The sequence below is a fragment of the Pundamilia nyererei genome, unplaced genomic scaffold (genome assembly GCF_000239375.1).
Source record: "Pundamilia nyererei isolate P.nyererei 1_Seehausen unplaced genomic scaffold, PunNye1.0 scaffold00154, whole genome shotgun sequence".
Taxonomy (NCBI): domain Eukaryota; kingdom Metazoa; phylum Chordata; class Actinopteri; order Cichliformes; family Cichlidae; genus Pundamilia; species Pundamilia nyererei.
This window is the reverse complement of record NW_005187555.1, coordinates 266,906-281,201: the sequence shown is the minus strand read 5'-3', so window position 1 is coordinate 281,201 and position 14,296 is coordinate 266,906. Positions and strand designations below refer to the sequence as shown.

The 14,296-nt window shown below is 46.2% G+C and overlaps 2 protein-coding genes across 2 annotated transcripts in view; one reads left to right on the top strand and one right to left on the bottom strand.

Annotated features, from left to right (window-relative positions):
- immp2l (inner mitochondrial membrane peptidase subunit 2) overlaps positions 1 to 14,296 on the top strand; it is a 197,500-nt gene that overhangs the window by 128,372 nt on the left and 54,832 nt on the right. The window lies entirely within an intron of this gene.
- Positions 4,899 to 14,296, bottom strand: part of LOC102206801 (leucine-rich repeat neuronal protein 3-like) — an 18,569-nt gene continuing 9,171 nt past the window's right edge. The window contains exon 2 of the mRNA XM_005745095.1: positions 4,899 to 7,815. Coding sequence (XP_005745152.1) covers positions 5,349 to 7,451 — 2,103 coding nt within the window. The 5' untranslated portion in view covers positions 7,452 to 7,815 and the 3' untranslated portion in view covers positions 4,899 to 5,348. The remainder of the gene's footprint in view (positions 7,816 to 14,296) is intronic.

Sequence of the window (14,296 nt, the reverse complement as noted above, 5' to 3'; positions counted from 1 at the left end):
AGGATTGCATCGTCTTCTCAGCGTACTCGTACTCGAGCTGCGATATGAAATTCCCAACCGCCCACACATCAGGGAGATAATGGTGCCAAAACTTAAAGACAGGTAAAGACAGCAGTGTGTGCGCGATGTCAGTCCTCGGTTTAACGGCACACTGATGATCCACGGGCAGATGAGTTTGTTCGTCAATTCCAAATACTTTCGTTATTTTGTTTGTTTGTTTACAATATGGACACTCTGCAACAATTTAAAAGTTTATTTTATTCTCAAACCTAATTTGTATTCATTTTATTACAAACAGAAGTGTTTATTTATTATTCCGAAAGCTGGAGACAGTGCCAATAGTTCAGTGGTATTTTGTTAAATTACAATGTGCAGACTCTGCAATAATTTAACAGAAGTGCTTGTTTTTCACTTGAAATTTTTTTGTGGTCATTTTTATTAAGATTTAATTTTTTATCGGCTGAGAATAAAATAAAACCTGTCTTCCAGTTCATTGCATTTGTGTGTGTGTGCGGTAGAAGTATTGGTTTTTGTATTCTTTATCGGCAAGTACTCAGATCCAAGTATCGGTATCGTATCGGTTTGAAAAAATTGGTATCATTGCATCCCTACTTTAGGCCTCTTAGTACCAACTGAGCATCGTTTAACCTCCACAGCCTCCCTGAGTGCTGTCCGTCCCTCTGTGGCCACAGCGTACCATCTTGTGTTGGCTGCTTCCAGATGAATAACACTTCATTAAGCTCGAATCCTCTCACACTGGAGAGGATTCTTGAACATGGCGATGAGTTCACTGCACCTTTTGATGTGCTGAACATCGGTCCAGGCTGGCGTACCCAATGAAGTGTTTCATGAATGCAAGTTTGTTTTTTTAGTTCAAGAGTAATACTCATAATAAACATGTTTATATTAGTTTTACTGATATATAAACCTTGTATGTGATGTTTGTAAAGGACCCTTTGGCATCACATTTAAACGCTCGGTGTAAGAATTACTAACGTGAAGGTTTGATGTTGTTAACCCGAGCCGCAGCAGCTCCTTGCTTAATTAAGAATACATTTTTTTAATCATCACCTTCAGTGGTGCCGGCTTTGTCAACGCCAAAGTGCGTGTTGTTCATATCTGACCGACTTGCACTGTTTTACGCCCTGAGATGAGAACCAAACGAAGGGTCACTGTCACCAGTCGTTCTGCCATTAAGCCAAACACAGGAGCCGAGAGCGTTAGAGCAGCTCGCCGACGATCGCCGCAGGGCCGACCGTCGCCGGCAGCTCGCACCGAGTCTGTGTGTGTGAAAGTGAAACTGTGTGTCCTGAGTCAGTATTTCCTGGAAAAGATTAAAAAAGGGCGCCCACGGAGCCAAGAACAAAAACACAAGTCAGAGGTGGAGTCATTAATCAACTCAAATGGGTTCCTGCCGCTCTACTGTATATAACCTTGTCTTGTAAGTGAGTGCTATCTGCTGCGGTTTATCAGCAGAGGTTAAGTGCACTCTCGCCATCTGCAACCTGCCATCACGAAGCAGCAATGAAAGCTCAGAAAGCTTCGTGCTCCAAGATCACCCAAAGTCAGCGATGTTGTTCGAGCCTAATGGGCCGATGAGCGGGAGAATAATTACTTAAAACCCAGGAGGTTCTACATGAGGGATGCTAGATAAATGTAAGGCTTTTTTTATTCGTACCCGAAGCAAAAAGCTGCAGGCCTGGCCTAAATACCAAATGTTTATAATGGGGTAATAATTCATGAGAAAAATGGTGTTGCTCTCTCGCCAAGTTTATTTTCCCCGCTAACACGGAGCGGAGAAATGGGACACTTTACAAACGGAAGTGTTGTAATGAGGTATTAGCTCACTTGTGCTAAGATCGTTAGATGTTTTTCATGGATTATTAGCTGAAAATGAAACGGGGGGTGGGTAAACGCTGGTAATGTAATCGTATATAATGGCTGCAGATATGATTCTGCTGGGACTAAACGTGCAGTCAGAGCTCATTAAGCTCGGCGGCCGGGCTTGTTTTTCCTGGTCTCGTTGTATTTGCAGCGTTTCTCTCTCGCTTTGAACATCTGATCGTCTCTACGACATCGACTCGTGTCGCGCCCTCGCCAACGCCGCCTTTGTTTCATTCGCCAAACTGCAGGATCTCTGAGGTGAATGCTTCAGCGTAACTGTGTTTTTCGAATATCTACAGGGATCCACGATGTAAACATTTTTTTAATTATGAGCAATAGGAACTAAAAAGTGCTGTCGCAGACTTTCACACGGTGATTATCAGGATTTTTAAACTTCGATTTAAAAAATAGTCTTTATTTAAAAATCTCTCCATCCGTCCTCTTCCATCCTTATCAGGAGCCGATCCCAGCTGGGCGAGGGGTGTCCGCCCTGGATAGATTAAAATGTTGAATTTTCACTTCATGTTCATGGTGTATATTGTTTATTGTGATATATACTGTTACTATAGATAAAGATCTAGTGCCTTATCCCTTCGGCCAGCCTTTTCCTTAGAATAAACTGGGGTAAAATAAAGAACCCGGCGATCACCAGAGGATGATTCTGAATGTTTCTCATTTCTCTCCATTACTTGAGCTTTGCCATGAGGGCAAAATTTCCATTCGACACAAAACTAATATAATCTAGTGAGGAGATTTTTTGAAGTTCACTGAGCACATTTAGACTTTCCACACGATGCACCTTATTATTCTGAATGCAGCACAAGCTCTAGGCGAGGATCAGAATCCGGCCAGCATGTAAAATATTTCAAAGGAAAAAGCATTTTCTGTGATGCCCTGACATCCTTGAATGTTACCGCACTTCAGAGCAACTTTCCAAAGAGGATAAATGAATAATTTGATTGCAGTGACATGTACTGAGCATGTGGCTGCTCCTCATTGGCCAAACGTTTAGATTCTGCTGGCCACGTGACATTTTTTCTACTGGTCTGAATCAAGTTTCAGTTTAGTAGCGTTGCTGAAACGGCTTCAGTACAGCTTTTCCACCAATAAGGTGACCAGTTAGCAGACATTTCTGCAAAAATCCCATCAACGGAAAAGTACCACGAAACTGCTCAAGTTGGGTCCATTGATGCTAAAGCATTCCCAGTGCTAGTGTGGTTTTCTGCCGTTCTACTGGTTTGTGTGGAGTCCTGGTTTCAGTGTCACTGGGACGTGAGGATTTAATTTAACCTGCCAGTTGGGCTGGGTGCTGTGTGCGAAGCTATTCTTGTTCCAAGATGTTCCCTCTGGATCTGCCACAACATATTGTGCACACACCCTCAGCAGTGAGCTATTACTCACTTGGAGCTTTTTCGTTTTCTTAGCGTGTATTGGCATTTCTTTTTTATCTCTGACAGAGTTTAAAAACACCGAGACGCTTCCTTTTTTTATTTGGTTTGGTTGTGAGGATTATATGTTGACATATTGCTCCTCTCAGTGAGGAGTGAACCACAGCTGAACCCAGCAGGTGAGGGAGGAAACGAAAAGCTTCTAAATGACCTGTCAGCTCCTTTTTTAAAATCCTTCCTTTCTCCTGCAGCTGCTCTTTTAAATACCCAGAATACCTTTCCCCATGCTGCGCTGAAGCATGCGGCTATAATGCAGTGCTTCCCAAATGGTGCGCAGGTTCTAGGTGTGCTGCAGAATTCATCTGTGCATGCAGGAAGTAGTGGATCCATTTTTAATTTAGTATCAGTACCTTGCTCAAACGGAAGCCAGTTCTGTATGCAGACAGTTGCCAGATGGTGGGAATTATTACAGCGTGACACATGAAAGGCTGTAACTGGTAGTGAGAGGGACATAATGTGTGAGTGGGAGGAGAAAAGCATAACTAACCACCAGCACGACCCACGAGTTGGAGAAGAACCTGCAGAAACTGTTGTCTGTTAACGGCCTTCAGTGCGAGGCTGAAGAAGATGCTTCGTGCTGACATGTTTCCGAGCACGCTGAGGAAACACTTACAAACCCAAACATCACTTCTGAAAGAAACTTGGCTCACTCTGAAGAGTGCTGGAGCTGAGCCAGAGGCAGGTGCACCGTGTGGACTTTGTGAGAATGCCTCAGAGGCAAACCGTAGTAAAGGGTGCTTATTGCAACCAAAAGTGTCCTCGAACAGCGCAAAGAGTAACTGTGCAGGTGTGCATGAAATTAAACTTGTTGTGCAAACCCAGATCTGGTTTAAAGAGCACTGCCCGTCCTCCCCTTCGTCCTGTTTAGGACTGAAACTACTTTATCCAGGGTGCCTGATCTCGCCCCTCCTCTGCAGTCAGCGTTGAGCACTTTACAAACGAGCCCGATAGTTGCTGAGCTGTTCCTGCGACGGTGGCGGTATCTCTCCAGGGTCGTGCCGGGAACGGGCCGGCATGGGCGCCACGTTCTTGCTGACCTACTCACTACCTGCCTCTAATGGGTCATATTTTAGCTCCTATGGCGGTGACAAATGGGCGCGCTCTAAAAGCCCTGTCCAAGGCGCTGAAACTCGGTTGATCTATGACTGAGTCCCGCTGATAAATGCCTCCTATCAGTTTGTGCATGACGCCGATTCATCACCGCGCTGAGGTTTGTTCTGGGAATCCATATTGGATTTTTAATGAAAGAGAATATAATGCAATTCAAAGTCAGTGGGTTTGCCAATGCCCTCGCACTTTACACACACAGTCATTAAGGTGCACACACACATGCTTACGCACAAACAAACCATCTCTCTTGTCGTGCTGTTGAGATTGCATTGCATTTCCCTAACAGCGTTAAAGTGTCTGCCTTGAAGGGCGATCCCTGTAATTGTGTTTGTCTCCTGCAGACCTCACACACAAACTACACAAACGTCATCCACACAAAGTGGTGTTTGAATTATTTCGTGGCAGCGCACACATGCTTTGTTTTTTTTGGTCTAAATTTCAAGAGAAAGATTGGAGTTATGACACTACACAGGTTTAATGAAAAATGTATTTCTTCATAAAATTGTTTACATTATAATCAGGTTTATTGTACACTAGGCTAACAAGTTTCTCTCTGCCATTATAAACTATCTTTGCTTAATGTAACACGGCAAAGAAAATGCTTTCTGCAGACGTCAAAGCTGCTTCGACAAGGTATTTAAGACGAGAAGAGTTCCTGTGCTGTGCTTTAGTCTGGCTGCACTGCATGAATGACCAGTAGCCGTGTGGATTATAGTTGCGATATCTGCCTGATTAAGCTATAATGACACGATTTCAGATAGAAAATAGTTTTTAGCCAGTTACGCAGGAGTATGATTTATCCGCTGCTGAAGTCCGCTCGTGGAAGGAGGGTTCGTAAACTGTCCAGTGTCCCTCACTCTGCATCCTCGCTTAATCCCAGAGCGCTGTTACATACAAGGACGCGTCTTACACAGAGTCATCCGTTAAGTCTATTACAGTTGCCGTCACCTTGATCCCAGACGCACCAAACTCAAGGAAAGAAGAAGACGAGGAACGAGTGCTGGCAATCAGCAGCGCTTCGGCTTGGTCGGCCATTAATTTCCTGTAAAACACCTGGCTGTGCAGGGACGTGTAGACGACAGAGCAAGCCACAGCGACCACGATAATACACGCAGCGCAAGCAGCCATCGCCACACCGTCCCATTTGTGGGTCGTCTCCCTCGGGACCGCCGTCTCCTTTGTGGTCACATTGACGCAGTCCCTGCTGTATCCAGGCTGCGCTGACACCACCTGAACACAAACCTGGTAGCGAGTGGACGGCTGCAGCTGCTTGATGTGATACTCTTTGACATCAGCAGGAAGCCTGGCTGTAAATGGCATCGAGAGGCGGCGGCCCTCTGCTAAAATGGACCAGTTTAGTTGTGAAAGCAAAGAGCCTGTGCTTTCCCACGACACAATGACAGAATAGGACTGGACAGACATGATATATACATGTAAAAGTTGTTTCGAAGGCAGGGCAGTGTATCCGTTCACTGAAACGAGCACAGACTTTAGGTCTGCCCCGACGAGATTGTGGGCGACGCAGGTGTAAGAGCCAGCCTCCTGCTCCGTGGCATCGTAGATGTCGAAGGTTCCCTCTGGGTGCATGTAGTACTTATTGGAAATGCTGCCAGGTATGACCCTGACACCCGACGGTGTCACCCAGTAGATCTCGGGCTCTGGTTCTCCAAATGCCCGACAATGCAGTGACACTGAGCTCTCTTTGCTGATCTCAACTCGATCTGGGAGGCTCCCGGGTGAGATCAGGGGAAGGCAGATCTCCGTCATCTCCCTGAAGTGCACCTTTCGGACGTGCTGCCCTTGGTACTCTGGAGGTTCCACGCAGAACAGCGAGTCGGGCTCCATGAAGCGAACGGTGGTTCTGTTCGTGTTGACCCAGCGGATGACACAGTCACAGCGGATCGGGTTGCTGTGCAGGCTCACCTCTCGCAGGTTGGGCAGTGACTCCACGGTACTGCGATGAAGGCCGCTCAGGGAGTTGCTGTTGAGCATCAGAGTCTCCAGTCTGGGGAGCTTGTGGAAGGCCCGAGGGTGGATGTAGGACAGCCTGGCATTGTTTGTGGCCTCGATTTTTGTCAGTTCTGGCAGGTTGTTCAAGGCGAAACTGTCGATGGAGACCAGCTGAGGCATGCTGTTGATGCCGAGCTCTTTGAGGTGCAGCATGTCCATAAAATCACCTCTCTGGATTCTCTCAATCGGATTCTTATTCAAATCCAGAAACTTCAGGTTCTGAACTCTTGTCAGAGCTGCTCGGGGTACTCGATTAAGCAGGTTGTCAAAAAATGAGATGCTCTCCAAATTGTCGAGCCCGACCAGAGTGTCATCAGGAATTTCAGTCAAATTCATCCTGGCGAGCACAAGGCTTCGGAGGTTTGCCAAGGGCTTAAAGTTCATGTCTGACAGGTGAAGGATGGGATTTTCTCCCAGCATCAATATCTCCAGATTGGGGAGAGGCCTGAACCACTCGCTGTTGATGCTTGTCAGTCGATTGGAATTGAGATGGAGCCTCAGCAGCCTGCCCAGGCCCTGAAAAGCCCGGGAGCTAATGGAGATAATCAGGTTGTGGTTGATGTAGAACTCCTGGAGGTTTGGGAGGGAAGCGAGGCAGCTGTCAGAAAGCTCCTGAACCCAGTTCTCCTCCATGTGGAGTGACAGCAGCTGGGGGAGAGACCCCAGACGAACATCGCTCACCGAGGAAATGTTATTCTGGGACAAGTCAATTTCAGTGATGTTGGCCAAGTAATCCAAACTTTTCTCCACATTAACAATGTTGTTCGTCTGCAGTAGCAGCACCTGTGTTTCTGAGGGGAGTTCCTGCGGTAGCGCCGACAGGCCCAAGTCATTACAGTCCACGGTGGTAGCCTCGGCGTAAATAGAGCTGGGAGAGAACCAGGGTCGTATCTCGCATCGACACAACGCGGGGCAACGAGCGGCCCCCTCGGAGGCCAGAACAAAAGCAGCGAGACACAGCTCAGCCAGCAAACAAGCCACAACTGCTGCCTCCTTCATCTTGGCCCCGTATTCCCTTCAGCCAGTAATTGGCCCTTATGGAGTCAGCTGTTAGCGGTGTTAACTTCACAAATAAAAGCTCATTTGTTACTCCAGCAAGACAGAGCGGATTTCTGCTGACGCCTGGTCCCCGAAGCTTTGGCCCCGTTGTCTTCCCACTCTTGGCAATGAGAGGCAACCTTTCAGCTCGGTGTGTGTCAGGTTGTCTCGCACGCTGTGATGTGTCAAGGTCGACGCGTCCTTCAGGGAGCGGCGCTGAGAAGCAGAGGGGCGGTGGAGGAGTGCTGAGGCTCTGGCTGGGGACGAATCACTCTGCCTTCCATCATTATTATCCTCCGTCGCTGTCACTGGTGTCAGTTTCCATCTGGGGAGACGGGAGAGAAAGAGAGACCGATATAAGACGCTGCTGTTGGGGAATGTTGAGAAACATTGCCTGGGATTACTACTTCAGAGTTACATCACAGTTTCTCTGTTAAGATGCAGTAACGTGGGTGGCTATTAGACAAACCCCAACTTTCAGTGAGGTGACCCGACCGCTGTTATTATGTATATTTTTGGATAAGTTTGAATGAGCACATTTCCACAGCTGAAGGGTGAAAGGCAGACAGGATGAAGTTTTTAATTTTCTGTCAAACATGGAGCTCTGAGATGATGCTTAAAAATGTTAATTCAAGAGGCAAAACAAGTCCTCGCTTCTTTCCCCTGTGTTGTAATTAACAGATTCTCGCCGCCCCCTGAACCGCTCCTCTGCTGTGAACAATGCAGCTGCGCACACTTATCAAATCACCCACACACAAAAACACAGCAGCCGCAGCTGATGCGCACAACCTCGAGGTGTTGTAGACCCACCACAACTATCTGTCGTGCAAGCTTGCCTGCGCCGCTTTCTGCCTAATTCATGAGACGCTGATTCAACGTTGTCGGTACAGGTGACAGGTCTGCAGCGAGCTTTGCCTATGTCGACTGCACGTATTGATGCTTTGATTAATTTGTGACCTTGAGTGCAGAAGCCACAGTCGAGTGTACAACAGTAGATGAAGCTGTCAGCGTGAGCTCGAGCAGCCGGCTGCTGATGAGCACGAGCTATGGCACTTCATGCATATATTAGCTTGTTTGTGGCGCTCTGTGCGTTCAGGTTTGCAGAACTGAACGTTGCTCTGTCACTTATTCTCGTTCCTCGTTTCTTTATCGTGTGCTCTTTTAGAAACCTTAAGTACTGTTCTGCACGATGTCTTTGATGTCTCCTAAAAATCAAGTTTTTAAACTAAACACTAAATTCTGTTACATCTGCATGTCTGGGGCTGATGTTAACATACACCCGTTTTTATTAAAACTATTGTTTGTTTGTTTTTTATTATTGTTTGTTTAAATTCCCAAAATCCAAAAAGCTGCAAAAACAGAGACGTGGGCAAAAAGTTTCCATCTACATCCTGTCAGATGGCCCCGCCCCTCCCTGAGCCTGGTGCTGCCCGAGGTTTCATCCTGTTAAAAGAGAGTTTTTCTGTTCCACTGTCGCCAAAGTGCTTGCTCACTGGGGGTCGCTGGCTTGGATTGATTGTTGGGTTTTTCTCACCACATTTCACTATATAGTGTCTTGAGGATTGAATGTTTTCCAAAATTGCAAAGCCTAGTGGGAGGCAACCAAAAGACCAGATGTAAAGCAGGTCAAATAAATAGGTACATATTTTACGGTAATGTTATTTTTTAAAGTCATAAACGACCACTTGCAGTACCTTCACAGCCCACACGGGGCCTGCACTGGGAGCCGGTGACGTAGAGGCGTCGGGGCCAAACGCTGACATAATCGTATCGAAGTTACTTTGTATGAAAACAAAAGTTAACTTAAACTCAAAGCTCCCACTTCAGTTCAGCAGGAGAAGGCACTGGTGCAGAGTGACTGTTTATGTTGTCAAACATGAATGAAAACTAATCTGAAAATTCAAATCATGACTTTAATAATCCTGAATGTTACTGACAGATGAAGCAGGGAAGTGTTCCCGTGCAGCCATCAGGGTGGAGCTTCTCTGCCTGCATCCGTCTGTGTGCAGCAGCTCGCTCGGCTGAGCTGACAACGTTGGAACGAATGTGCCGATCAAGCACGTTCATTCAACGTGTAATTAGGCTGTATTGGACACTTATATTTGGACCGTCTGCCTTACGAGGCTCACTTCAAACTGCGATCATTCCTCGCTCGTCTCCGCTCATTAAAGCGCTCGCGGGCGTCCATCGCCCAGACAGCGAGCTGCTGTGCTGTATCTAACCTTACAGGATTATGTAAATGCCTCTTCACAGACACGGAAACAACAGCGTCGTGTATAGTATTTAGGTAACGACAGAACCGAGCTCTCTGCTAATGAAGCGAGCGTGGTAGGAATGTTAAACGGACGGTTTAATAGTGGATGTTTTCTCTTTCGGCTGGAGAGCGCGCTCTCGGGAGACGCCGCCGTACGCTGATTTAATTTCTCCTGTTTACCTCGGCAGTGCTCGCACACTCATTTCCCTCTTATTACTTAACTCTAAAAGCCCGCAGGGGCTTCTTTCATTTCCCCTTCCTGCACAAACACAGTTACATCAAATGGAGATCAGAGTGGTGCCGCTTTTCATCATGTGACAGTTTAAACGCCGTGATTGTTTTAGTTTTTATTGAAAGAGGAAGTGATGGAGATTCACTGTCCACTCTTTATGCAGTCACGTGTTTAAGGCGTCACTAATTTCACTGCTGTTAAAGTGTGAAGGCCTGCTCACTTACACACCTGCGCCAATCGCTGTTTAAAGTAATCCTTCTTGATCTGTGGGTTTATTGTTTCAGCCCCGCCCCCTTTGAAGCCAGCTTGATTGGTTGTCTCAGTAACCATCTGAAGCAGAGCCTCCAGAGACGTTTTCAGTTTTCAGATTTAAAGTATGGACAAAGACTAAAACAGGATATTGTTTGTTTGCTTCACTTTGATTTGTTTAAGCTCACAGTAGAATTTCACAGTTTTATTCTTTCAAATCTATTTTTTCTCCACAGCTGGCGTTTGTGTTGAGTTCAGTTCAGTTTTGGCACACGGTGATAATCGTAGAGACGCCGAGTACAGAGTGATTGAACCTGAGTGTTTATAACAGTCTGAAGCTTCACCATCACCACTGGATCACTGTATATACACAGTACATATACATACACAGTACATATACATACACAGTACATATACAGTATAAATGCTGTACAAAGTATTTGACCCCTTCCTACTTTCTTCTTTTTTGCATAGTTGTCGCACTTATCATATCAGACAAAAATGCCCAGAGCAAATAAAAATACGTTTTTCAGTGTTTTCAGAGCCCTGACTTTCTCACACAGGGCAGGTTTGCGTAGTTTTGGTATATTAATAAATGAAAACACCACTAAAATCTGCATTTTGATGCTGATTGTATTTGTAATTTCCACCAGGTAAATTTAGGGAAATGAATCGAACTTTTAGTGACTCACAGTCTCAATAAAACCATCTGTCTCATGAGCTAAGACTGCTACTAAATTAACAATATTTCCTCTGCATTTCTGTTTTATTTTAGTTTTCCAAATTCCCCCAAATCATTTGTTAACCACAGTAACCTTGGTCTGAACCACCCTACCAAGTGCTGCCAGTGCAGAAATAACTGGGAGGTGGATTTATACTGGAAAGAGAAACCATGTGCGGGGTCACGATTGTTATTTAGGTCAGTTTCATAATAGTTTGATATTGTTGTCACTAATCATACGTGCATATAAACTCAGAGGTTCACCAAGCCTTTGTGAGATGCTTGTTTTTAATATTCGACGTCTTTGGTAAATAAAGGAAATTCTTCCTTTGAATTCTGGAATAAAGAATCTTTTTGTGGACGAGTGTCACTGCTGTATTGATGAATTCAGTCACCTGTAGCTCTACACAGTTAATGGCACGACTAATGTTTCTCGTCCCGGGTTGAATCTTTCATTAAAGAGGAGTTTTCTGCTGCGACGGGCCTTTCGCAGTTTCTCCAACATGTTTAGCTGACGTGCAGGATCACTGCCCGCTGCACAGAAATGTCACGACCTCAGAAATTTGAGATTGTACTCTCTGCATTACTTTTCTTTGCCGGGAATAGAAGTGATTGCTGCTGAGCGCACGGCGCGATCCGGCTGCAGGACCTATTCCGGCTCACTCTTTGCCAGGGCAGCACTTAGGGAGAAAGACCCTCCCACTGTTGATAAAAGTATTTAGTAATGCATTATATGACCTGCATACAGACGTGGGAGCTGCTCTGTTTAACCCGGTGGGACTGCAGGCCTGGCCACTTTTTTTAAGTGCTGAGTATTGACATTTGGCGAATGGATTAAAGCAGCTCGAATGTGAAATATTTATGCATTTCTTATACAGCGGGGGGAGAAGCCAGGGGCCACAGCTCTTAGGGCTCCTCCGTCCTAATGTGGCAGACGTTTCATAAAGTGGTCCCAGTTCCCCATGTTTTATTCAGGACTCGCTGATACACACGGCTATCCGCAGCTCGCTGCTAACACCCTCCTCTGAGCTGCTGCTCCTGGAAATGTCCTAATTACATCTTTGGAGATAGATGTGAAAGCAAAAAACTAACTGACAGCCCGCTGATTACACTGAATTTGTTTCTGCTGGTGGAACCTGATCGTAGTGGTGATGGTGACAAACTGCTCACCCAGAGGTTGACGTGCAACTTCCTGGCAAGACGAATGCACAAGGTCGCCTGCTGAGAGGCAACCTGTCTCCAAACAGTCTGCCACCGATTGCTGACAGTTTAGCTTAAATGTTGCAATCAGTCAGAAGATAGCAGCTTACCACCTGTTCCTGTGTTCCTGGACCCAGTCGCTGAAGCATTAAAGCCATAATGTCTACTTTAAAGGGGTTCATTGCACACGGTTGTGTTGCAGCCTCCAGCCACTCTTTTTCCTCTGTGTAGCGTAAACCAACCAACAAACGGCAGAAAATCAAACGTCTGAAAAAGTATTTAAGGTGGTGGATGAACCGCATCAAAGCCCAGTACAAGATGAAAAATACATTTTTGGAAATGTAACTCGTGCAAAGGTACTCTAGGAAAGTCCAAAAATAAGAAGAACATGCCAAAGCAACAGGTGGCGATATGATTCTAACTGTGTAGAAATTGGCCAATCAGAAGCCTAGGAGCCTGGGAGGGAAAGAGTAAACAAAGATGGCGCGTAGAATCAGTCTTTCTAAGTGGAGCGACAGTAACTGCGTGTCTACATGGAAGTGTGTAAAACCTGCAGATAGCCTCTATCCGCCTTTGCTGGAATTCATCTCATGTAAACTTTAACGGCGTGTACGTGTGGACCGCATGCACAGACAAGGCTGCGTTTTTGGACTTGGCCCGAAACAGACAGAAAAGGAGCTCTTCATCATCTAATGTTAGCTAACAGGCTATGCTGTTGTTGCCATGCAGATATTTTGGGATATTAAATTTCTGTTACTGCTGCAACAGTAAATTCTTACTGCTCAGGATCTGCAGACACTTCCTCACAGTGAAACAGACATGTGAACGATGCATGGAGCTGCAGCTGCGTCACAGCATCGGTTTTCACAAACGCCTGATTGCAGATGTTGCTGCCAACAGCGGCACATCCAGTTTTTAGGTTTAGGGAGCCGTTACTTTTGCACGGTCACGATGGCCACCTCGCTGATGAGAACGTGAAGCGTGGACATCTGAACATAAACATGACAAATGTGAACAGAGTGGAGCGAGCAGTGAGAATAAATAGGACAAATAAACAAGCGCTGACTCGTTCTTCGAATAAATGTTGCTGTGAAAGTGTCCAAAACACGAGGTGCACAATCATATAAATGAGTCTGTGTTTGCAGAATAAACTGTTTGCTTTCAAGTTTCTAATTAACACTTTTATTCACGGCACCGATGCACCCGGCCTTTCTTTTCTATAGATTGCACATAAATAACTCTCCTTCCTGCAGACAGATAATCACCGTCAGATTCTCTCTCATCTTTATTAGCTGCTGTGTTTTCAGTCAGCTGCTTTGTCTCCACTCTGCAGGCGTCTGTCCTTCAGACCCTCGGCTAACACAAATGCCTTTAAGCAAAATGCTGAACACCCACCGGCTCTGTGTTTGCTGACCTCTGACCTCCCCGTGGGAGGGAGAAAACTACTGCAGTGTAAGAAAACCCCGTGAAATAAGCTCATCTGCTTTTTCCTTTCAAGGACATCTCATGCAGCAGACCTCGGCCTCGGTGTAAGCAGACGGTGACAGATTTATGATTTCTGCTGATTTATCACAGTTAATCGTCGTATTATCACAAACAGATTTCATGTTATACCCACTTCATAAATTGATAGCAGACTGCGTCTCATTGCCACTTTAACGCCGTCTCCATGCACCAATGTGGCTTTGGAGACGGCGGCTCAGTGCGCGTGGTCGCAGACCCGGTCCTCGTCGAGTCAGCCATTTTTCAAATCAGACAAAGTAACAAGTGCTGATGTCACAACACCATCACCCCGGTAACGAAGGCCCAGCAGCTGCTGCACTTCCTCCGTCTCCTGAGGAAGAGTAACCTGGACCAGGACCTGCTGCTGGCCTTCTACAGCTCCTCAGTGGAGAGCGTGCTCTCCTCCTGCCTGATGTTTATACTCAGGGGCCACGACTGAGAGCAGGAAGGCTGCACAGAGGGTCATTAACACCGCCCAAAACACTGGCTGTGCCCCCCTGGAGGCCATCACCACATCCTCCTGTCTCAGGTAAACCAGGGCCATGACAGGTGACCCCTCACACCCTGCCCACCAACTGTTTGAGCCACTGCCCTCTGGTGGGCGCCTCTGGTCTTCCACACCTCCAGACTCACCAGCAGTATTCCAG